Source organism: Pelodiscus sinensis, chromosome 1, assembly GCF_052426305.1.
Source record: "Pelodiscus sinensis isolate ZL-2025 chromosome 1, ASM5242630v1, whole genome shotgun sequence".
Classification (NCBI taxonomy): domain Eukaryota; kingdom Metazoa; phylum Chordata; order Testudines; family Trionychidae; genus Pelodiscus; species Pelodiscus sinensis.
In genome coordinates, this window is record NC_143052.1 from 194,853,050 (window position 1) to 194,878,586 (window position 25,537).

The 25,537-nt window shown below is 42.1% G+C and overlaps 1 protein-coding gene across 1 annotated transcript in view; it reads right to left on the reverse strand.

Moving 5' to 3' along the window:
* Positions 1–1,205: 1,205 nt before the first annotated feature.
* The window catches only part of LOC112547000 (histone H4 transcription factor-like), a 29,759-nt gene continuing 5,427 nt past the window's right edge, over positions 1,206–25,537 (reverse strand). Inside the window, exons 2-10 of the mRNA XM_025188403.3 lie at positions 23,649–23,810; positions 19,230–19,453; positions 12,601–12,712; positions 11,428–11,580; positions 8,480–8,557; positions 5,659–5,779; positions 4,031–4,169; positions 2,382–2,497; positions 1,206–2,016 (exon numbers count right to left, since the gene is read on the reverse strand). Coding sequence (XP_025044188.3) covers positions 1,617–2,016; positions 2,382–2,497; positions 4,031–4,169; positions 5,659–5,779; positions 8,480–8,557; positions 11,428–11,580; positions 12,601–12,712; positions 19,230–19,453; positions 23,649–23,799 — 1,494 coding nt within the window. The 5' untranslated portion in view covers positions 23,800–23,810 and the 3' untranslated portion in view covers positions 1,206–1,616. The remainder of the gene's footprint in view (positions 2,017–2,381; positions 2,498–4,030; positions 4,170–5,658; positions 5,780–8,479; positions 8,558–11,427; positions 11,581–12,600; positions 12,713–19,229; positions 19,454–23,648; positions 23,811–25,537) is intronic.

The window sequence follows — 25,537 nt, forward strand, 5'->3', positions numbered from 1 at the left end:
CTTTGCAACTTTACATTTTTTCAAATGTTATTTTCTAATTATTACTAAAGAAAAAAACAACAAACAATTAAAAAAATTGTCATGTGGAAACATTGACTGCTGCAGAACTGGAACCTTTAGGTCCACAGCACAAATTCTGCCACTTGAGCTAAAGGAGCAATTAACAGCAGTAGTACACTATCATTTTCTACTTAGACCACCCACTAGAGAGGGTTGAGATGCACATACCGTCAGTGGGTTTCATACTCATTTGCTGACAACGGAATTGTGAGAGTGAAGAATTCCGAGTTCTGTTCCTGGTTTTGCTCCAGTGGCACAGACTAGACTCTTGTTATCCCCATTTCTCTATCTCCCCACCTCCCCATCAAGACTGACTCACTCTTCCTTTCTCCCTTCCACTCTGTCTCTATCCTAGCACTCTCCAATCAGCCTCTTTCTTCCCTTTCCCACAACCATCACTCAAGGCTCCTGTTTTGGTTTTCCCTTTCCTGACTCTTGTCTTATTCCACTATCTTCCCCGACACCCACAGAAACCCTCTCTTCACTCCACAGCACTCCACTGCTGCCTTCTCCTCCATTCTACATGGACACTAAAATGGCAGGTATTAAGAGCATAGGAGAGAGAGTTTCTATGCTCTCAGTTCTTGTGCCAGTCACTACAATAGTATCTGCGGCCAGAAATCACAATTTTCAGGGAAGTTCTATTCAGCGCTGCAGCCTTTGGAAGGACCATGTTCCATTTGTGGAAATGGAACATGCTCAGTACAGACAGAATCTTCTGAGAATTTAGCTGCAAAATTCTAACAAGCCTCTACTGAGCATGTATGAACTGTGATTGTTTTTAGGTGTATCATTTAGCCAAACGGGCAGATTTTAGTGGGGATAGCAAAAGGCACATCTCTCTGCCAATTTTCAAATCCATGCTTTTCAATTAAACAGTTACAATAATATGTATAATATGAAGAAAATGTATTTCTCTCAAACTGCATTCTTAGATATCTCCCCCCCCCCAAATCATGCAAAGGCAGATGTGCAGCATGACAGATTTCAGTCAGAACTATTACATTTGGCAATGGAACATGTTAGGAAACCTTAACTATGTGTGTAACTACCAGCTCTGCCTACAATAACATGATCCTCATGAAGGGGGGAAGCTTATAAAAGTGCAAAATACAAATAAAGTTAATTCTGCTGCTCCCTCTGAACTAGATGAAGTGAATAAATTTTATTAATGTATATTAATAAAGAGATTCAATGATATTAAGAAAAATGTGGGGGTCCCACTTCTCCACTGAGCTCCTCAAGCCCTTGAGCCCAGATTGCTGTTCTTCTACCATCTCCATTGACTCAGTTCTATTGCTTTCTGGCAGGTATAACCATTCTCATGGTATCACATTCTGAACATACAGCAAAACCATTTTGATATACTATAATATGTTCAGATAAAATAATTTAGTGTATTTAGCATATTTAATACATATGTACACATTACATACAAACTTTGACAAGTGATGATAAGGCAGACTCTTTGTAAATGTCATATTTAATTAAAATAATGAACTCTTCCATGAACACTAAATAGGTCCCAAGGTAAAATGCAAGAAAGTGCCTTTTTCTTAAACAGCAATCTGAATTCCCAAGTCCAGTGCAATTTCTGTTAATTCTTCCTTTGCGTTCAATGTCATTGCTTCATCTAGTTCAGAGGGAGCAGCAGAGTTTTCAGATGACTGTGGAGTAGTCTGAAGTTCAAAATACACTGGCTTCGTTATGGAGGTCTCAGATTCTACTATAACCTTTTCAACAGTAGTTAATGACCATCTCTGGCATCCTGTGGAATGTAGTTCCACAGATGAATGTCTTCTTTCACAAGAGACATAGCTTTCTTTTTTAGTAACATTTTGAACTACTGAAAACTTATTTGGTGCCATCTCGTTCTCAAGATCCTGATCTAAACCCACGACAGTATTAAAAACTGCAACATTCAGTCTCATGTACCCATCATCATCTTCTTTGTATCTAAGAAAATAAAATTAAAATAATGAAATACATATTAATGTAGTGTTATATAGATATGTGCATAAAACCACAAAATTTGAGTAAACCCAAAGGGCTAGCCATTTAAAAGGTGAAACATAAATTGCTATTTACAAAATAGTCATTAAATGAAACAGTTTATACAAAGAAACAAGCATGATGGCACTTCTTTGTGTGACTTGAAACATGAATACGAATGGAAGAGAGATCTATTCATAATATATTTTATTAGACAAGCTCCTCATTAGATGGTAACCAATAAAAAAAATCTGAAGTTCTTATACAATACTGCCTCCCCCCACAGGAAAAAAAATATTTAATTTTTTGGTTTGGGTAAGATAATATACCTGAAGCGAGAATGGCTGCTGAGTTTGTGCACCTTGCGAAGATGCAGAGTCAATGTGTAACACCAGGAAAAACATTTCTGACAGATGTGACATTTATACTTTAGCTTGCCATTATTCTGAGGAAAAGATGGTGTGGAAATCAGTAATTAAGGTTGATGATAAATAGTAAAATTAATTAATAAAAATACTATCTGTATATTATTTTGTAAATACACATTTTTGGTAGATAATCTCCACTAAGTATTGCAGCTCTCTAATCTAAAATTATACTGCAGATACCTCAATCTTTATTTATAGCAGGCACTATGGCTTCCACTCGGGGTGATAGTAACTTCAATTTCTTAAAGGTCTTGTTCTATCACAACCCCCTCTCCGACTCCTGGAGAGGAATTTAAGGTGGGTTTGAGGAGGAGGGGGTTCAAGACAATATAAAAATTGTATTTTTATACACTCTAGAGAGTGGACTGCATGAGTGGTCCTCCTTCATCTCAGTGGGCTGCAAGATTGTTGTAAAGAAAACAGTCTCCTGGAATAGGGTAGTTTGCTAACTGCACTTCTTGCATACCTAGAATTTGCAGGCTGTGCTGAATGAACCATAGCAGCGCTCTGACTGGATGGAGAGAGAGAATACAGCTCTGATAGTCAATATTGTGTGCAATCAGCAAACACCTCGCTTCCCATGCCTTTGCTTTATGTGAGTATCACTTTAGTAATACGGTAGGAAAAAACCTACACAGATAAGCAACCGGTGAAATATGGCAACTGTATACATGGACACAACTTTGTGCAACACAGCATGGTAAACAAAATGTCTTGCGACCTACAAATAGAACCCCGATAAGCTGCATGTGGCCATTGGGCCTCTGGGTACCCACAACTGCACTAAAGCAACTTCACCTACACAAACATCACCTGGACAGTACTGGATTGTAATGCATCAGACATTACAGGCAGTCCCCGGGTTATATGGATCCGACTTACATCAGATCCCTACTTACAAACGGGGTGAGGCAACCCTGCACTAGTTGCTTCCCCCCAGCAGACCAGGGAGACGGGAAGCTAGCGCCCCCCCTCCAGCAGACCAGGGAGACGCGGAGCGGCTTTTCTCAGCAGATACCTCAGCTTGAGAATAAAGAACTGAGGGAAGTGAGGTGTGGGAGAATAAAACTGAGCTCTGGAGAAATGTTTGGCTAGAGTTTCCCCTATAATATGTACCAGTTCCGACTTACATACAAATTCAACTTAAGAACAAACCTACAGTCCCTATCTTGTACGTAACCTGGGGACTGCCTGTATAACTCAGAAAAGTTCAAAACCATGTAATACATATGAGCCACTTCTAGTTTGGTTTTAGTGTGCTGTTTTAGTTCTAGGGACTAATACAGTCAATTAATGAGTTAATAAAGTAGTATATTTCTTGAAATATATTGCTTCTCAGGCTAGGAATTACTTGTTGATTTTTACAGGAAAGAAAAACATGATATTGACCCAGTTTTCACAATTAGAAACATGCAACAATATAGCTAATTAATGCACTCAAATAGCCTAAGTGCAAGTACAAATCAGGTATTTGGACATACACATGCATTTTGAAAATCAGACCTTATTGTTTATTAAAAGATACTTAGTCTACTTTTTTTAATACCCACTGTATGTGCTTTCTTGTAGTGCTGTCTCAAGATCTGTGAAGTCCGGGAAGTAAAAACACATCCTTCAACATCACAGCTGTAGGCATCTGAATCATTGTGTGTTTCAACATGTTTATGGAGATCATAAGCATTCTTAAAACTGAAGAGCATACAGATGAAACAAATTACTAGTACTATGCAAGTAACAGCAATAATAGCAGAGAGGTGTGGTCTAGTACAGTGGTTCTCAACTTTTTTGAGCTTGGCATACCTTTGTAAATATTTATAGCCTGCTGCAATCAGTAAATAGTTGGCAATGGTGGTCCTGGAATAGTTTTAGTTTGATTCTGTCTTTCCCACCTCACAGGCAGCTCCTGTGCTGATGGCTGGATAAGCTTGGCTCTAAGATCCAGGCTTTGCAACCTATGGGATTACAGTGCTACTCAGGTTTGGCCCAGCTCCCTTGACTGGACCAAATTGTCTGAGTGGAGTTGTGATCTGGCTCATGATGTTGTAGTGCCACTCAAATCTGGCCTTCCCTGACTCCTGTCATGACAGCTGGGCCAAACCTACAATCACTTATCCTCTCTATTTCCATTATAAAAATCTGAAAGAGGAATAATACTTCCAAAACTCTTATTGTTATGGTCTGGGGGTAATCTCTGATTCTACTTTCTCCCTAGGCAAGGGATGTTAGCCAATAGTTGACTGGAGTATCAACTACTCGCCCCTACCTTTGCTGCCTCTGTGAGAGTCAGCAAGGTGTGGGGGACAGGAGCCGGTGCTGGAGGGAGCCGCTTAAAAGCCAGTTCCCCTCAACACTGTCTCCGCAGTGCCCCCTGCCCACCCTCCTGCTGCCTCTTTCAGAAGCAGCGGGGGCAGGGGAGGGACAGGGGAGGCTGCTATGAAGCAGCTTCTGCCTGCGGCAGGCCAAGACCCACTGTAGACAGAGGCTGCTCCAGCAGCAACCCATCCGTAGGGGTCCCTAGCGGGGAACTGGGCTCCCCCATGGACCAGGGCTGGAGTTGCTGGAATTCAGCACGAGCTGAGACCAAGCAGTCCTGGCTCGCACTGGTGTTAAGACCCTATATAATTCTGCCCTGCCTATGTATGTGTGTCCTATATCATTACGCTCCCTCCCTTTGCTCCATCAATGATGCCACTATCAATATTCTCTTTGACTGAACTGGAAAAAGTAAAGAGAGCTGAGAGAGACACACTAGGAAGCTAGAGAACCAGATGGGGAGTAGAAAAATAGAAGCTGCAGAGAGGAAATGGGTAAGATGATCCAGCAGCTGTAGGCCAATTTAAAAAAGGAGCATGTGACTCTCACAGAAAATATCCAGTAATCCTTCCAGTTGACAAAACTGAACAATTTAAGAAATGCCCAATTAAAAGGAAAAATTGTTATTAACCACGGCTTAAATTGCTTATTGATGATCTTTTCTTACAGTATGCATACTGGAAGACATCTTTTGACGCTAAGAAACCAAGATTCAATCCTACTTCCACTGTAAGTTCAAGAAGTGCCTTTTTGTGATCTGACAGACTAATGAATGAGTCCACCTATTTTCCTTTTGAGCAAAAGATGGCTATTTTAAGGGTTAAAAGTTTTTTTATCTTTGTTATCCCAGATTTCCAAAGCTTACCTACTCTCACAGAAATCACAGTGAAAAGGACGCTCCTCACAGTGTCGGAATCTGATGTGCACTTTAAGAGAGGAAACACTTGTACACACCACGTCACAAAATGGACATGTAGCATGGGTAACTGGAGAAATAATAACAGTTTTACTTTTATGTCACTCCTTTGCCAAGATACTCAGTCATTTGTATAATATGATACAAACGTTTAAAAAAACCCAGTCTCACTAAAAATATCAACTAACACCAATTTGTGTATACAATGCAAAAGATAAAAGAAAGAGAACAGAGGGCTAATGAATATGGGCCAAAGAGGGGGCATTTCAATAAACATGCAGGTGAAAAGATATATGAGGTATTTTCAAAAGGTATGTCTATATCTACACCAGGAAGGTCATTATATATTCTGTCTACACTGGGAAGGTTTGGTGACAAAAGTGCTGTCAGCATGCAAAAGTCACCAAAAGTGAAAACCAGTCAAACCAGTTTTTTCTGCCTCCCATTGCTGACATTTCATGGCCACATTGCTAGCATTATGTTGACAGAGAAAAACATGGTAAGCATCCCACAGTGCAGTATTGTGGGAAGACAGAGCTGATCTCTGCACTTCTTGGGATTCCCCCTGTGAGCTCTCCATGCTATGGAATGTCAAAGCAGCATAGCAGTCTCTCCAGCCCCTGCTCTGCAGCAAGAGTCTGCCTGCCACTGTGTTCCTAGTACAGGGCACATCAGGAGCAGTCCAATGATTTGCTCTTTGTTTGTTCCCCCAAGGGAGCAGCTCACTTAGCGCCAGATACTTCCCAGAGCTTTGAAAGGGGAGGGGTGCATGTGTACAGGGCAGCAGAAATCACATGACAATGAGCACAGCCATGAGGGCAGGCATTGTGGGATACTGGCGGAAGTCAGTTTTCTAGACAAAACAAACAGCAGAGTCCACACTGGTTCTTTGTCGACAATAGAGGGAGGGGAAAAGACAAAAATCTCTCGCAGGGTGGATGTTTTGTTGCCAAAACTGGGTGGTTTTCCTGGCAAAAGTCGCATTACAGTGTAAACGCTCTCATTGTTTTGTTGCCAATAGGCAGTTTTTGGCGACAAAGCATGCCAGTACATACAAGGCCTTAATCAAGAAAGAAACAGATTTCAGAAGGAAAGAGGGAGTTTGACTCTCTAGAGCAGGGTGGGCAAACTTTTTAGCCTGAGGGCCACATCAGGATATAGAAAATGTTTGAGGGCCATGAATGCTCACAAAATGGGGGTTTGAGTGCAGGAGGAGGTGAAGGCTCCACCTGGGGGTATAGGAAAGAGCTCTGGGCTGGGATCAAAGGGTTTGGAAGATAGGAGACTTCTGGCAGCAATTACCTCAAGCAGCTCCTAGAAGCAGCAAGCAGCAGCCAGAAGCAAAGGTGCTGACATGCGGCTGTTTGCTACATCATCTGCAGGCACTGCTGCAGAAGCTGCTTGGGTCAGGGACCACATGTTGAACGCCTGGATGCCCCTACACATCGGAGCCAGAAGCGGGACATTCTGCAGTTTCTGGAAGCCAAGCCGAGCTATAGCACATGCAGATCAGGGTAAACCCCTTATCCCCACTCCTCAGCAGGAGCTTGAGGGATGGATTAAAATGGCTGACAGGCTGGATGTAACCTATGGGTCATAGTTTGCCCAACCTTGATCTAGTCTAGGGCCTAGTATAGTAAAACCATAATTACCTATTTCCTTATGGCACAATGGTAGGGATTTTGTAGGAGTGCATGTAACAGGAAACTCTGAATTTAGCCAGGATCTACATTTTGGGGAGGGTTTAAACAAAATGTGTCATTTTCTAATTAATCTGATGCTTTTCGGGCAGTCAATATAAAATATATATATAGTAAGGCATGCTAACAGCTTGTCTTATTAGACCTGCTAAATTGAACCCCAGAAGACTGACCTCCAGAGTGTCAATCTTCCGATAAATATAGACAAGGCCTCAGTAGCTACTACTAGGTAGCTCTACATGTGGACACTCTTATTCCGGAATAAGAGTGCCCTTTTCTTATTGAGCTTAATCCACTTGGAAAATTCATTAAACTAGATTATAAAAAGTCACTCTTATTCCAAAAGCTTTAGTGCTTTAAAATTACAACTTATTTAACTCTAGAATTACTTCTCCATGAAGACAAACCTTAAGAAGGAACTGTAATACTCAACCTTTATAATCATGTGGGGACATGAGGAGGAGAAAGTCCTAAACAAGTGAAAAGTCTCAGAGGAGTAGCCGTGTTAGTCTGTATCTGCAAAAACAACAAGGAGTCCTGTGACACCTTAGAGACTAATAGATTTATTAGGGCATAAGCTTTCATGGGTAAAACCCACTTCATCAGATGAATTGGAGTGGAGTTAAAAGGCAATTTCCCCTCTCTTGATATCCACATTTCAATATCAACTACTGTGAATGAACCACTTCCACCCTGACTTGATTAGCCTCATTTACACAAGTACTCTCTTTCTTTTGTTGTCCTTATATATACCCAGGCCTCTGTAAACTCACTCCAATTCATCTGATGAAGTGGGGTTTTATCCACAAAAGCTTATTGGAAGATTATGCCCTAATAAATCTGTTAGTCTCTAAGGTGCCATAGAACTTCTCATTGTCTAAATTAGTAGGCATGATAAGAGAAGAAAACCATCTCATATGGACTCTAATAGTAAGACTTCTGTTTACCCACAATTGCCTTCAGTCTGTATACTGTATCTCTTAGTTAACACATGAACAAATATCCTAATGCTATCTATAGCTGCCCTACATAGTTTAATGGAAAATACATTTTAAAAAACTCAAACTCACCATGTCCTCTTGCATGATCTCGTAGTAACCTCTCATTGGCAAAGTGTTTGCCACAATTCTGACAAATAAATACTTGTTCTGAAATGTAATGGCAACTGATCAGTGATACAATAGATATTTATTAATCTGTTTTAAAAACACAGATTACAGTTGCCAATTTGATCACAAAACTGTCACAGCAGTGAAACAATTTCAGTATAGATTGAACCTCTAAAATCCAGGACATTCTGGGTCTGGCAACATTTGCAGTCTGGCAGGACCACAGATATTGCTAGATCAGAGAGCCTCTGGCTGGATAGATTCAGGAGCTGGGCTGGTGGTGGGGAGCACAGCCCCAGCGGCAGCTAGAGGGGTGCGGTGGGGAGCATAGCCCTGTCTGTGGCTGGCAGCTGGGAGTGCAGCCCAGGTTGGGGCTGCCACAACAAGGAGTGAATCCCAGGCTCAGCTGGAAGCAGCGGGGCTGGCGACCGGGGGCCCAGCTCATGCTGGTACGGTGGGGAGTGCAGCCCCATGCCTGGGCAGGGAGCAGAGCCCTGGCAGGGCTGGAGACAACAGGGCAGGCAGTTAGGAGCACCAGGAAGCCAGGACTGGCACCCAGGAATAGGGTCAACAGCCAGGAGGGGAGCCTTGATCTCCCTAGGTCTGGCAAACTACATGGTTCAGGACCGCTGAGGTCCCACCTGTATTATTTTGTATTTCTGATGTTTTTTAGAAGAAAATCTTGTTTCAGATTATGCAGAATTTTCATTAGCAATAAAATTAATTTTATTCTGAACAGACAACAATCTGTTTAAAAATATTAACAGTTTCAGACAGGAAACAAAGAGTAGGAATAAATTGTAAGTTTACAGGGTGGAGAGAGTAACTAGTGGGGTCCCCAAGGGTCTGTCCTGGGATCAATTCTATTCAACTTATTTATGAATGATCTAGAGAAAGGGGCAAACAGTGAGGTGGCCAAATTTGCAGATGATGCCAAACTGCTCAAGATAATTAAGACCAAAACAGACTGTGAAAAGCTTCAAAAAGATCTCACCAAACTAAGTGATTGGGCAACAAAATGGCAAATGAAATGTAATGTTGATAAATATAAAGTAATGCACATTGGAAAAAATAATCCCAACTGTATACACAATATGATGGGGACTAATTTATCTACAACTACTCAAGAGAGAGATCTTGGAGTCACTGTGGATAGTTCTCTGAAAACATCCACTCAGTGTGCAGCGGCTGTCAAAAAAGCAAATAGAATGTTAGGAATAATTTAAAAAGGGATAGAAAATAAGACAGAAAATATCTTATTGCTTCTATATAAAACCATGGTATGTCCACATCTGGAATACTGTGTACAGATGTGGTCGCCTCATCTCAAAAAATATATATTGGCAAGAGTCAGAAAAGGGCAACAAAAATGATTAGGGGTTTGGAACGGGTCCCATGTGAAGAGAGATTAAAAAGACTTGGACTTTTCAGTTTAGAAAAGAGAAGACTAAGGGGAGATATGATAGAGGTCTCTAAAATTATGACTGATGTGCAAAAAGTGAGTAAGGAAAAGTAATTTATTTATTCACACAATATAAGAACTAGGGGTGACCAAATGAAATTAAGAGGCAGCAGGTTTCAGTGCACAGCCAACCTGTGGAACTTCTTGCCAGAGGATGTGGTGAAGACTAGGACTTTATCCGGGTTCAAAAAAGAGCTAGATAGATTCATGGAGGTTAGGTCCATCAATGGTTATTAGCCAGGATGGGTAGGAATGGTGTCCCTACCCTCTGTTTGTCTGGAAATGGGTGACAGGAGAGGGATCATGTGAAGATTACCTGTTGTGTTCGCTCCCTCTGGGACATCTGGTATTGGCCACTGTTGGCAGACAGTATACTGGGTTAGATGGATCTTGGTCTGACCCAGTATGGCCGTTCTTAGTTTTTTGAGCTTTATGGCTTGAGTTCTTACATAGACCCTATCACCTTAGCACCCATAGTACCTGAGCACTTTCCAAGTATTAAAGAAACCCAATTATCTCTCTCTCCCTTCCTGGCCTATAGGAAAAATATCCTGGTTAGTTTATAGTTTGTTGAAGGGGGGATCTGAGGGTGTTTTGCAGGGAAGAGTGTATTGAGTAAAAATCTAAGCTCATGAGAGTGTTGCATTTAGTTCTGAAAGTAGTTAGTTCCATGATCATTTAGATTGCTTGCAGAAGTGAACTTCATAATCTGAAACTCCACTTTCTGTTAAGAGTTCTGCCTCCAGCACTCAGCCTCTCCTATTGGTATTTAGTTTCATTGTTCTAGTCGTGGAATGCAGTTGCCCTGAGAAGCCCTGGGCATTGGAGTGAGAGGCAAACACTAGTTTTACAATGTAATGCCACATCTGTCAGTTGAATAGCCACTGGGTAGGTCTACACCGCAGCGTTATTTTGGAATAACTAATGTTATTCCGAAATAACAAAGAACACGTCTACATTACAAGCCATTATTTTGAAATAATGTTGAGCTGGAGAACTTACTCCGACTCCTGTAACCCTCATTTTACGAGGAGTAAAGGAAGTAGAAGGAAGAGTGTTCTTTCTTCGACTTCCTGCTGTGTAGACAGCTCCTAAGGCTGAGTTAAACTATTTTGACTTCAGCTACACAACTGATACAGCAGAAATTGCATAACTTAATTTGACTTTAGCCCTGCTGTGTAGACTTACCCACTGTAATTAAACATGCATGTGTAAGTGCTCTCTCTTTTGCCCATTAATGCAATTAATTGTTTACGTAGGGCAATCTTTACAAAGCTAAAAGTACATCCATGCTTCAGGAAGAAATCTGCCTTCCTAAAGTCAATTCTGCATGTAATTGACATTTATGAAAAATAATAATAAGTGTTATATATGTACTGTTGTAAAGTAGCCCAAAAGTAAATCCCTTTAGTAAACGTAAACATAGAAACAGAGCAAGCCCACTTACGATCTTCTGAAACCTGTCGCCTGGCGTGATCAAAAAACTTGGTATTATTGGAAAACATCACTCCGCAAGAGGGACAGGCCACCACTCGTTCTTGAGTGTGGGTCCTTAAGTGATCCCACAGCTTGTACTTTCCTTTAAATGTTCTTGAACAATCTAAAAAACATACTATATAAGATTACACAAAAGCTGCACATGAGCATTTTATTTTCTTTGGAGTACAAACATGAAAGATTGTATTATATACTTATAGTCTACTATTACATGATTTTTACAGGAGCATAACTAAAATGTTTTTAGGAAATTTCATCACATTACTACCATAAACACTACAATGAGTTCAATTTGCAAATTCTATATAGGCCTGTTCAAAAGCATATGAAAAATCAATAGAATGATTTCCACTGACTTCAATGGGCTTTGGCTTAGGTCAGTGGTGACCAAACTTTTCCTGCCTTCCCTCTCACCAATAGTGGAATCTCTCTGTATCCTCATTTCCACCACTCCTCAGCTTAGGCTGACAAAGGAGCTGGAGCTTGAGGCAGAGCTGTTCTGGGGACAGAATGTAACTATGGCTGGGGCTGGAGCTGGCCTGAGGGATGAGCTGGAATGTATGGAGGACTCGCCCTACCCCCTCTGGGCACTAGCCTTGACCCCACCATGCATGCCTCTGAATGTTCCTCCGTGCCCCCCTAGATGGGCATGCCCCACAGTTTGGGGATTACTGACATAGGCAAAATTCCCAGTGAAGTTATGTTCAGAATGTTATGCATATTAGATTACTGTTTTGTCAGTCTTACAAAGTGGTTAAAAGTTTTAGGACAACACGACTGTTATTCTAAACTCAAAAACATGCCTTCAGTGTAGGATCCCAAGCTTGTGGGTGTTGAAAGTTTTCAATTCCCACTGAGGTAAAATAGGAATTAAAGTACTTGAAACTTTGAAGATTGAACTCTGGTATCCTAGGCTTTTAATATTATGAGTTGGCATTGCTAGTGCAATCCATTTAAACTAATGAGGGAGCATACAATGTACATAAAGAACTTTATTTAAGATGACTAGGAAAAGGCTGTGTGAAGGTATCTAATATTCTTGTGTTTTGTAGAATACTCAGTAAATTTTATAGTGGCAGTGAAATTACTTGGGCAATATTCCACATTTTGTTATCTGAGCTACCTTTCCAGTGACAACAAACAGCTTTCTTGTTATTGGGAATGTTTTCTTTCTCAGTAGAGTATGCATGAATGGCAACATGCCGATAAAACCATTCTGGGTTGTTGTAGGTAACCTGAAGACAAAATGGAACCATAGAGATGATGGATAATATTGGCAGGAAATCAAACGACAAAAAACAAAACATCAATAGAAATGATTTCTTGAGAATTTACACAGAGTAATGGGGCCTCATCTATTGAAGAAATTTTGAACATACCAGACTAGCTACCACATATCCCAAATCCTGGATATAGCGTTAATTATAGTAGCTTAAAGATAAAGTCAGTCTATTTTAGTTCAATGGCTCCAGACCTTATTTTGTGGAAGCCCCTTCTTCTGATGGGTTAACCAATAGGAGCCCTCACCATCTCACTGCACCATGCTCTGTCATTATTATCACTGACTCTTCATTTTTACCTGTTCTAATTTTTTTTAAATTGTTTTTCTTGTATCTGCTTTTTCTGTGGTTTCTTTTTTTTCCTTCCCCTCTATACTCTCTCACCCACCAGAAACCTACTAGTGCATTTTGCCTACAGGGGGCACGTTGCATATCATCTCAGTAACTTTAGATTAAATGTAGCTGCAGTAGAGGAGATGGAGAAAAGGTTAAAGTCTGCTACCTGAGCCACATAGTTTGTACCACTGAGTCAATCTGCAGCTTGATACATTAGGAGCCACCACAGAAGATGGGAGGCAAAGCGGGTGATTTTCAAGGAGGATTTTATCTGTAGCTGCAGGAGATCATTTGCAATGGGAATGGAAGAGGTTAGAAGCTTTCCCTGCCTGCATTACTATTCGCTTTTGTTTTACATTTTACCCCACCTTTCTGGACTAGCTTAGTCTGATTACCAGGTTGGGAAACACTGTTTTAATAAATACAATTATATAGAAAGATTATATAGAAAGATTTAGTGAAGTACTACATATAGAAATAAATAAAAGTAAAGGGCCTATTTTGTCTTAAGTGAAAAAAACATACAAAATCCAATTACTCATAAGAATTAATTATATGTTAACTGAAAATAAAGTTACTTCCCCTCAGAACAACTCTCATAAATGTTAAGGTTTTTTTTTTTTCCTACATATTCTACAAAAGAGAACAGGTTTCCTGACATGCAGCGAGGCTCGTGATTTCTGGTCTGAAATAAATATGATATCTCTGAGTTTTATTAGTATTTCTTAAAATTAAAAGCCTAGCAAAATGCAAGATGAGTTCTAGCAACTATAGACACAAAAACTTTTTGTTAATCTGTATATTTTAAAAACAACAATTACTGTGGGAAAAGTAACCTCCATTAAGGTATGAGGCTCAAGGAAAACGGAACTTGCCAGCAAAGCTACACCACCAATTATAACTTATGATACAGTAATGATTTATATCTGTTTTGGTTTTTAACTTTAAAGAGAAATGAATATTTGTGAAAGGTTCTATATTTCACATACTGGGCCCAGACCCACAAAAAGACTTAATTTCCTAGAAAACCACAAGAACAACACTGTGATCTATAAATCCTGAAATAACCACAGGGGGCTCCCTATACAATGAATGGAAAGAGAGATAGGTGCCTAAGGTCATCCACAAAACTCAGCATACTGGGCAGGGAACTGCTTGCACTAGTCAGTGGGAGATGCCAATGAGAGGATATCTAAGCTTCCTCTTTGTCATGGAGGTAAACACCTAATTCTGGGCTGCAGGGAGGAGTCTATTTCTGCTTGTGACCCACAAACTGAGATCACCAACTCTGCATAGAAATAGTGGGGACGGTGGGAGAGAACCCCAGTTCAAGTCTTCCCTTTGCTCAGTGAAAAGGGATTTGAACAGGGATCTGCCACCTCTTAGATACATGTTCTAATCACTAGACTATTCTCATGTGAATCTCCCTCATTCTTTTCTTTTGAAGTTGTTCCACTTTAAATAACTGAATATTAATTGAGTCAGAAAAACAGTGAGAATCAATATAGTTCAAGGGGGGCCTGGAACTGCTGGTCTCCAGTATTCTAAGTGTAAGAGGACTGTTAGCCCCTTACTAAAACTCTGTGGGAGTTTTTGGTTTGCCAGCTCCCAGTATCAAAAGGGTCCATGAGAATCAGGGCCCTGAGACTGACAGACCCCAGAGATAATGGAAAGCAGCCAACACTCCAGCTCAGCCTGATTGACAGGTTGGACAGGCCAGTGAGGAAAGCAAGAGGCCAGACCCCGTCCTCCCTGTGAGCTGGGATTGTTCTGGGTCTCTCTGAGCAAGGAGAGAGCTGAGAGACAGCTAAGAGGAGCAAGCTGTGTGGAGAAGAAGTCCTGCAGCAACAGAGCCAGACACAGACAGCCCAAGGAGTGCAAGCAGTGCTGAGGGGCAGTTTTGCAGCAACAGAGCCAGGCACACACAGCCCAAGCAGTGCAGACCCTGTTTTGAGCAGAAGACTGGCAGTGCTCAGAGAGCCAAAAGGAATAGAGAAGCAATGCAAGGAGCTGGAGACTGGCAAAGCAGCACAGCCTGCAGCTGGGTATGGTGAGCAGCTGGGACCAGCAAAGTGCGGGGAGAGGCTCTGGGCAGGGACATATCACCAGCCAAGAGGCCCAGCAGGCCAGACTGGGAGAGGGGTCTGGCCACTTAGAGCTTGAGGCTGTGTGGTCACTGCCAGAGCAAGCGTGTCCAGCCTGCAGCCCCCCTGCAGCACATCCAGGGCCTTTAAGGGGCCTATAAGGAAGAGACTGTGGACTGTCCTTACACTCTGCAGGCTGCTGTTTTGATGTCCCTGTGCTACAGAGCAGGGCTGTGTGTTCTCATTTAACCATTCTCATTTTTTCTTATTCTTTTCTCTTTAATCAGTTGATGTTTAATAAACTGTATTTGCTTAGAACCTTATGAAATGATCACTGGGCCAAGAAAGCGTGCAGAGAGCACTTCGGAGTGGGGACACCCTAACTCCTGCCCCTACTGACTACAAGGTCGGGGATTAAGCCCCAGGAAACCTGGGCCCTGCCTTGTCGGGGTTTCGAGGACTCTGCTACTCAGGAGAGTGGAGGGGGAGCCCTCAGGATCAGGGAAACCGTGTGGTAAAGGAAGTGGGAGTGGGGACTCAGATCCTTTCGCTGGTCCACTTCACCGGGGTGGTATAGAAGCCAGGAAAGTTCCCCACAATAGCAGGACCATTCCCCCGCTTACATAAGGGAGTGTCCTAACCACAGTTTTTTTTCTTACCTACCCCCTTCCACACGTTAGGTAGCCTATGAACACACTTTCTGGATTGAAAAAAACAATGAATTTGGCGGCATTTTAAAGACTAACACATGTATTAGGGTATTAGGGCATAAGCTTTCATGAGCCACACATGCAGTTTAGTTGGCAAGATGTCTATCTTCTCAAGTCATAGCTACGTGGATGAACTTTTTTTAGGTTAACTTCTCAGGTTAGAGACGACACACAGACAAGGATCTAGTCACCCTTTAGGCAGGCTAAGATCAAAGGGCTTGAGAAACACTACATCCTGGGAGGAAATTGGGAAATAACATTCCCCCTATCTAGTGCTGGAGGTAATAGAAATATGGGACAATAGCCATTGTACAGAGAATGGAAACTATTGCACTCCCTCAAGATAGATTTATTGGGGCATAAATTTTCATGTGCAAAGACCCACTTCGTCAGATGCATCTGATAGTCTTTAAGGGTACCACAGGACTCCTCAATGTTTTTGAAGAATAAGGATCTTTGTTTGTAATCTCAACAAGAAATGGCACATCTTTAAAATGAAAAATGGTCAGATGAGAAACGACTGAAATCTGAGGGGAAGAGGTACTTGAGAATCCTGAAACCATGTAACTTTGAAAGGCTGAGAGCCAAAAAAAAGTGGTGGGGAGGGGAGAAAAAGCTCATTTGGAAATGTAAGTGTATTGGGTTTAATTTTACAGATGAGATTTGCAGAGTTTGACTTTTATAGCATTTCTGTGTTCTGCATTCAGTCTTTTGTTTTAATCCAATTATCTATTTTTAATTTACCTGTTATTAAACAGTTTAAGTAAAAGATTGTTCTTTGTAAATTTCATGAAAACCAATCTGAAAAGGGGCAATAATCCTTGAAAAGCGGTAGTAGTGAAGGAAGGTTGTCTGAAGTTTACCTTGCTTAGTAGTCTCAATTTAAAGGGCATGGTCTAAGGCAGGGGTGGGAAAACTTTTTGACCAATGACCACATCAGGGTATGGAAATTGTATGGAGGGCCATGAATGCTCACAAAATTGGGGTTGGGGTGTGAAAGAGGGTGCATATGCCAGCTTGGGATGCAGGAGGGGACTCTGGGCTGGGGCTGAGGGTTTAAGAGAGTGGGAGGGGGCTCCAGGCTGGGTGGGGTAGGGGGTTGGTGTGGGGGGGGGGAGGGTATATGAGGATTCCAGCTGGAGGTGCAGGAACTGGGGTCTGACTGAGGATGAGTGGTTTAGGAACAGGAGGGTGCTCTGGGCTAGGTCAGAGGGGTTCAGAGGGTGGGTGGGGATCAGGGTTGGGGCGGGAAGGACAGCTCTGGTTGAGGATGTGAACTCTGGGATGGGGCTGAGGTGCAGATGGGGGTTTTGGTCTGGGTTACAGGGGTTCTGTGAGCAGGAGGGGCCTCAGGGGTGCAATCTCTCTCAGAAGTAGCAGCATGTCCGTCTCCCTCTCCCAACTCTTATGTAGAGTTGCTAACAGGAGACTGTGTACTGCACAGTCTCCCACTGGTCACAATTCTCAGCCAATGGACGCTATGGACATGGTGCTCAGGGTGGGAGCAGCATGCTGAGCCCCCTGGCTGCCTCAAAGCATAGGAGCCACATGGGTCATATTTAGAGCCATCCCATCCACTGGATGGTTTGAGACAATCATTCCACACTTCAGGGAGACCTGTGCTTATAGGGGGCGTGGGCCTGGGCAGAACAGGGGCTGGTGTAAACATGACCAGCGTGCCTCTGCTCCGCTCCCTGCTTCAGGGGATGCAGGACATGGGTGGCGCAGGGGCCTACAGCACAGCAACTGGCCCTTCTCCACTCTGCAAGCTCCCAGTATCACTTGGGAGAGGAGTGGTTAGGGTGGAGTGAGATAGGGTTGGGGCAGAACAGAGGTAGGATTGGGGGGTTTCTGGTGTGGAGGAGTGTCCCAGGCTCCACACTCCTCTAGGGATGGCTGTGATCAGATTATGATTGCTGGTGGGTTGGATGCAGCCCATGGGTCATAGTTTGCCCACCCCGGTCCTAAAGAATCCTCTCCCTGATGTAGATCATTCGGCTGAAGTCCTGCAAGTTGATATAAAGATCACACCCACTACCCATGGACAAAACTGAATTGGGGGGGGGGGGGGCAAAGGTGATAGAGAGAGTGTTTTCCACTCTGCTAAGATGAATACTTCAAGGACAAAAGATAGCTTAGTTTTAGAGCCCATTCAATCATTACCAACTATGAGGAATCATAGTTCCAACCATACCAACACTGACAAAGAGGGTATTAATCAGTATTAAAATGTAATGGGGGTTCTCTTGTTACAAAGAGACAAGGGGGTGAGGAGGTGGGGTTAGTTTTATTAAACCAACTTCTGATGGTGAGAGAGACAAGTTATCAAGCTTACACAGGGCTTTTCTTTAACAACCAACATGGTTACAATAACACTGCAAACAATTCTTGGTACAAACATTGTCCAGTAGTAGCTGGAAGGAGACCATTAGTTAATTTTATATATTTTGGAGTCCTCAGCTGATTCTGGGTTCTGGGGAAATTCTGCACAGAGCCTTGGGTCTTGTAGGGAATCTCCAGCTGACCCCAAGCTCCGTGTGGCATTTCAAAGTGGCAGTGCAGCATGAAGCCCAGGGTCAGCGGAGGACTCTGAGTTCACTGGAGACTCTTGTACATTTCAAAACCAGCACACCGTGTGCAGCCCAGAGTCAGCGGGACTTCCCACTAGCCCCAGGCTGCATGCAGAGTTCCGCATTCTTCGTTTGGAAAGTACAAGAGCCCCAGTGGAGGCTCTTGTACATTTCAAAGGAGGAATGCAGATGTGCCTATTGACTAGTCGATGGAAAATCCATCAACTAATACATTTCTCGATATTTAACATTCTTAATCAGAAGCTGACTTTTTTTCAGTTGCTACAAGCTATGTCAGATTTGAACTAGTGATCTAATGATGAAAGGTTCACTAACAAATATCCTGAGCCTTCCAGTTCTAGAATCACTAAAAGGCTGGAAATATCTGAGAAAACATCAGATTTTCTTGTTGACGGCATATTCATTAGTTTATAATATTTTTGGTTTCTTTACAATTTTGTATGTATATTTCTAAAACAGAAAAAGTAGTGCAGTGGGGAAAAATAATATAGTTCTAACAAAAGGAAGAATATTTGCATTTAAAGTAAATTGGTTGAGATGCTAAAATAAATGGTGTTTATATACAGAATATACTTTGGTAAACAATATCACAATAATTACCATTTCAGCTAACAAAGATGGAAAGAAACACCACGCAATAATAAATGATTAAAAAAAACAGTAGTGAATCCTCTCTTTTCTAGGTTCTAGCTCTGAGAAAATTAAGGTAGAGATAGGAGACAGGAAAGGAAATAACATTTACTTCACTTACATTGCAATTCTCCCAATGGCAAACAAACATCTCTGAAATCCTTGGTATCTGATTCTGGGTATGACTGTTCTGGGAACATGCTGGCCAATCTTGGTGTGATGCCTTTAACTGAGAGCCTAAAAATTTCAACTTGGTGTGATAACTATGAAAATTTACATGTGTTACAAGCTCTCTGGAATCTGTAGCCAAAAATTCACAATTTCTCCACCAACACTGGTACTGCTCTAAACACACAAAAAAAGAAATAATAATTCATGGAATACTGTATTAAGTTAGAGATTGTGTGTGACAATCTCCAAGAAGGTACCAAAAGATGACTATTGTTTAAATTTTAGATGATCTACTGAACCATAAGCAAAACTAGTAGTGATGAATACTGGCTATATTCAAATAATTAGGTATCTAAAGATTTTAAGTATCAGAGGGGTAGCCGTGTTAGTCTGAATCTGCAAAAGCGGCGAGGAGTCCTGTGGCACCTTATAGACTAACTGAAGTGTTGGAGCATGAGCTTTCGTGGGCAAAGACCCACTTCGTCAGATGCAAGAGTCTTGCATCTGACGAAGTGGGTCTTTGCCCACGAAAGCTCATGCTCCAATACTTCAGTTAGTCTATAAGGTGCCACAGGACTCCTTGCCGCTTTTAAAGATTTTAAGCCTCAGCAATGAGCAAGATTTTTCACCCTCTCAAAACTCTGATAATTCTAGTATTTCCAATAAGTTAAAAACTGGAATTATCCCCAGAAAGAAAGCACTTGACCTAGAATTGGGAATATTAAAATTCAGGTATTTTAACTAACCAAGTAGTTGATAGAATTTGTATCGACTACTTGATTAGTTGATAGGCAGCCCGGCTCAGTTCCAGCTCATGCCGGGTGCAGGAACAAACCCTGCTGTGCTTCTCACCCCTGGATCCTACTGCGTTTTAAATTGCAGATCTGTTTGGTCCCGCTCCTGGCGTGAGCCAAAACTGAGCCAGGTTACCTGCCCAGCCAGCAGCAGCCCTGTACACGGAGGTCCCAGTAGGGATTTTGGACCTCCCACAAATAGGGATTACTGTTGTGAAGCAGCCCCTGCCCGCAGCTGTGTCGCTGAGAACAGGGTCTGCTTCGCGGCCCATGCCACCTCTGATAGAGGCAGAAGCAGGGGAGGAGGGACGGGCGGCACCATGGAGAGAGGGTGCTGGGGGGGGGGGAGAAACAGGCTTTTAAGACAGTTCCCCCTAGCATTGGCTCCTGCTTCCCCTCCCATCCACGGTGCCTCTGAATCAGAGGCAGCAGGAGGGAAGAGGAGTAGTAAACTAGTCAACTACTCCTTTACATCCCTCCTAGAATATCTGAATAACATCTAGGCTACGTCTAAATTACACCCATCTGTCAGCAGAGGGATGTAAATTAGACGTATTGAAAGTGAAAATGAAGCTGGATTTAAATATCCCACACTTCATTTGCATAATGGCAGCCGCCACTTTTTTTCGAAATGGAGCTTTTCGAAAAAAATCAGCAGTTTAAACAGGGCATTTTTGACTGAAATGCCCCGTTTAAAAAGATCCTGTACTCCTCAGTGAGTACAGGAAGAACATGGAAGAATCCCCAGATTCCTGGCAGGATTGGCATCAGCATGAATGCAAGGACACATTTTGGACAATAAATGGTGAAACTTATAAAGCTCTTTATCCCTGGGGTGAGACTACTAGTTTTTGTGATTTGGATCTAATAGCCGAATACCAAGAATCAAATAGCTAATTGATTTTTTGCTCAGTTGTGTCTAATATTGGGAGGCTTTGGACAAGTATGGAAACACAAACAAAATTCCAAGGCAGAAAGAAGGATACATCTATTTCAGATCATATTGGTTTGGATATTTGAGTATTGCACAATACTTGAGTTTTTTACATTGTAAGTCTTAAATTCAAAAGGCCACTTAAGAATACTGAGCAACCAGTTTCTGTATCAGTATTTTTAGTGAAGCAAAATGCAGGACAATGTAGCACTTTAAAGACTAACAAGATGGTTTATTAGATGATGAGCTTTCGTGGGCCAGACCCACTTCCTCAGATCAAATAGTGGAAGAAAATAGTCACAACCATATATGCCAAAGGATACAATTAAAAAAATGAACACATATGAAAAGGACAAATCACATTGCAGAACAGGAGGAGGATGCGGGGGGGGGGGGGGGGAGGAAGGAAGGTAAGTGTCTGTGAATTGATGATATTAGAGGACCTTTTACATCTGCACTTGAAAGGGAATCCTCTGAACTGTCATTCATGTTAAAATTCGACACTCTCCAAAAAGGAATGAACAAACACTTGAACTATCTCACCCATTACCAAGATAGCTTCCCCAATTATCACCTCTAATACCATTAACTCACAAACATCCCACTCTCCCCACCTCTAATATCATCAATTCACAGACACTTACCTTCCTTCCTTCCCCCCCTCTCCCCCGCATCCCCCTCCTGTTCTGCAATGTGATTTGTCCTTTTCATATGTGTTCATTTTTTTAATTGTATCCTTTGGTATATATGGTTGTGACTATTTTCTTCCACTATTTGATCTGAGGAAGTGGGTCTGGCCCACGAAAGCTCATCATCTAATAAACCATCTTGTTAGTCTTTAAAGTGCTACATTGTCCTGCATTTTGCTTCAGCTACCCCAGACTAACACTGCTACATTTCTATCAGTATTTTTAGTGTGCAGGTTTGTAATCACACTGTTCTGCCTACTTGTTCTAATCCAGTAATTTGGCAGGGGTGCTAGATTTGAAATGAACTTCATGTAGGTGCAAACAGATCCCATTGCAAGATAGGGCCCATGTATTAAGACAACAAAACAAAACTTAACACAGGAATTATTTGAGTGTCTATTACAAACATAGCTTCCCCAATTATCACCCCTAATGTCATTACCTCACAGACACTAACCTTTCCCCCTCACCCCCGCTCTGTTCTAAAATTTGATGTGTCAATTTCACATGCGTTCATTTTTTTGATTGTATCACTTTGGTATATATGGTCATGCCAATTTTCTTCCACAAATTGATCTGAGGAAGTGGGTCTGGCCCACAGAAGCTCCTCACCTAATAAACCATCTTGTTAGTCTTTAAAGTGCTACATAGTTCTGTCTTTTGTTTTAGCTAGACCAGACTAACACGGCTGCATCTCTATCACTATTCCAATGTCCAGTAGGTTACACATAGCTATAACATCACAGAATTATTCATTTTGCAGTACCAAAGCCACACAGAACAAGCCCAGTGGTTTCAGAGGAGAGATACAGAATTTTGTAAAAATTAGCTTTTTATTTATGTATGAGCTAAAATACCATCAAACTGGATAGGAGGAGGCATATTGTTGATGTTGGTTCAGTTTTACTCTCCATATACTGTACCTTTAAACAAATTTAATTTAGTATCTACACCAGAAATTAAACACGTGAAAATAACAAGAGCTACAAAAGTGATATTAAGAGTATCTACTGTATCATTGCTATTACAATCTATGTAGACCGCTTACAATTTTGGGGGGGATACAATTTCTGAGTTTTTCTTGTAACTAAACTGTAATACCATTAGATGAAAGCCGTAAAATACAGAAAAGCAGCAAGCAAATACTGATTATTTAGCCACAGAAAAGTTTCAACAAAAGCAACGAAAGGACAAGTTTCTGTAAGTTGATTTGTCCAAACTCCACCTTACAGTTAGAAATCTTAAGTTCCAGAAATCTAAGAATTATTTTTTAATTTAAATTTTAAAAAACACACACTTTCAATTAAAGAAACCCACTTTAGCCCTAATTCAAGAAGAAATTTAATTTAAATCTTCGGATTCATGACTTCACGTATATTAGCATTATTTCTATTTTAGTACTAGAGCTTTAGAAAAAACAAAAAGGAAACCAGAAATCTCAGATGTGAAGAAAAAACAAAAATAGTCTCCAGTCCTTCAAGTTAAGGATGTTAAGTATTGTGTAACTGACTAATCGAATAGTCTATGCATTTTTGCATCGATTAGTCGATAGGACAGCGCTGTCCCTTTGAAACGCCACTGTGGCGTTTCAAAGGGGCAGCACCACGTAGAGCCCAGGATCAGCTGGGGAGTCCCCAGATGACCCCAGGCTCCGTGCGGCACTGCCGCTTTGAAGTACCTCCTGTTTTTATCTCCCCCTTGCTGACTCTATTTGAGGGGAGAGGGGAAGCGACTAGTTGACTATCCTGTCAACTATCTGATAAGCATTTGCTTATCAAATAGTCGACTAGTCCTTAACATCCCTACTTCAAGTAACTTTGTGCAGGTAGTGACCAGCACCTACATACAAGTCCCATTGACTTCAGTTTACCAGCACAGTGACTCTGCAAGATCAGGGCTATAGAGTACAAAAATCCTCAAAACTGCAACATTATCTGTTTAGTGAATATTACCTGTTCTTGCCAGAGGATGTTGTTCATACGCTTTCAGGTGTTCTGCAATGTGATCACAAAATTCCTCCATGCATTTTCCTACAAAAAGGCATTCTTCCCATTCGCACAGTAATATCAGTTCAGAGTTCTTGAATTTGTTTCCAGTGGTCATTACTTCAAATCCTTTAAAGTACAGAGTAGTTTATTTATTATATTTACAAAAAATATATTTTGAAAACAACCATCATGTAGTTTAGCTCCCAAATTATTAGCTGTACCTTTTTATAACTGTGTATTTACTATGTTTCACACTTTTTGGCCTAATCTTGCACACACTTAGGAGACCTTGTCTACCCACAAAACGTTGTTCTAACAATACAGGTATAATTCAAGTGGTACACACACAGTGGGGATTCAAGTATATTGAAATATATCTGTTTATACTTATATAACTTATTCCTATACAGGACGGGGACTAACCTACACTGAGGACAGAGGCTGCTCTGTGGGAGGGAGGTGGAGCAGTTTCTGTCTGCAGGGAGTTTGGACTGTTCATGGACAGGGGCTACCACGGACAGAGACTGCTTTGCAGCAGCCTCCCCAGACCTCTCAGGAGCCTCTGTCTGTGGGGATCTTGGACCCTTACAGATGGGGCTACTACAGTGACAGGGGGCTCCCTAGGAGTGGGGCCAGAGCCCACTGGCTGCCAGTCCTGCCCCTGGGGACTATCAAATAGTCATGTAGCTGATAAGAATTCATGTGTTTACATGACTATTAAGTTACCCGATAATCTAACATCCCTAATACACAGCAGAGCTCTCAAATGAACCTCTGGACTTGCACGGAGACAGGCTTGGTAAGGAGCTGCCAGGTCATGATCCTGCAGGTGGGTTAGTCATGCTGGGTGGGCATGGTAGTGTCCAGCACACGCAGATTCCTGGGAAAGTGCTATTTTCCCATCCAGCAGGAGCCTGCAGGTGGAAGGGGTGGATGGAGTCCAGTCATGCTGACAGGACAGCATGTTGTTCAGCACGTGTGGCTTCCTGGGAAAGTGCTATTTTCTGAGCCTGCAGGCGGGAAGGGAAGGAAACGGGGCAGGGTGACTTCCCCGTGTCACATGGCTTCCCAGGGAGAGTGCTAACAGCCTTCTCCGAATCACAAAGAGTGATAGGGAACTGATGCTGACTGAATGTGACCAGAAATCTGGGCCTTATGCTGCAATGCTTTGTGGTTCAATGACACCAGACCTCTTCCTGGCAGGTTGGCATGGGAAGGTAGCATATGTGGAGGATGGAATAAGACTGATCTTCCCAGAAACCTTATGAGAAAGATCAAAGAATGCCTATCTATCTGAGAGTTTCATGGAGATGTGCAGGGAGAATTCTCACTCCATCTCCAGACACATTAAAAGCTGTTCTGGCCACCCTAAGCTGTGTAGGCACACAACACACTGAATTGCCTTCACAATCTTTTTCTTATAAGTGGGTTAACTCACCAGAAGTGTCGACCCAGAGATCCGTGCTCTACTGGGAGATGACTTCGAAGGAGGGGACTGACTCCAATATGATAAAAAGTTTTTGGCTCTCGCTGATCACTGGCTGGCCGTTTTTCTCCTCCTCCTCCTTCTTCCCGTGCCCCAACACTGTCCTCCAGGCTGATGCCAGGAGTGTCTTATCTGGACTCCATGGTCAGGGTCAGGAATTTGGTTGTGTCCCCCCCAAAATCAAATGCAGCTGACCGTAGTACTAGTATGTTTGCATTGATGCACCAGACCATCCATTTGCCTCTTTTGTCTTCTAGTACAAGTGCCTCACCTCCTTTATGTTGACTTTGCATTGCTGGGCATCCATGAAGTATCCTTTGGCCATCAGGCAGTTTGTGATCTTTGTAAATATCTGTGTTTCTTTGGC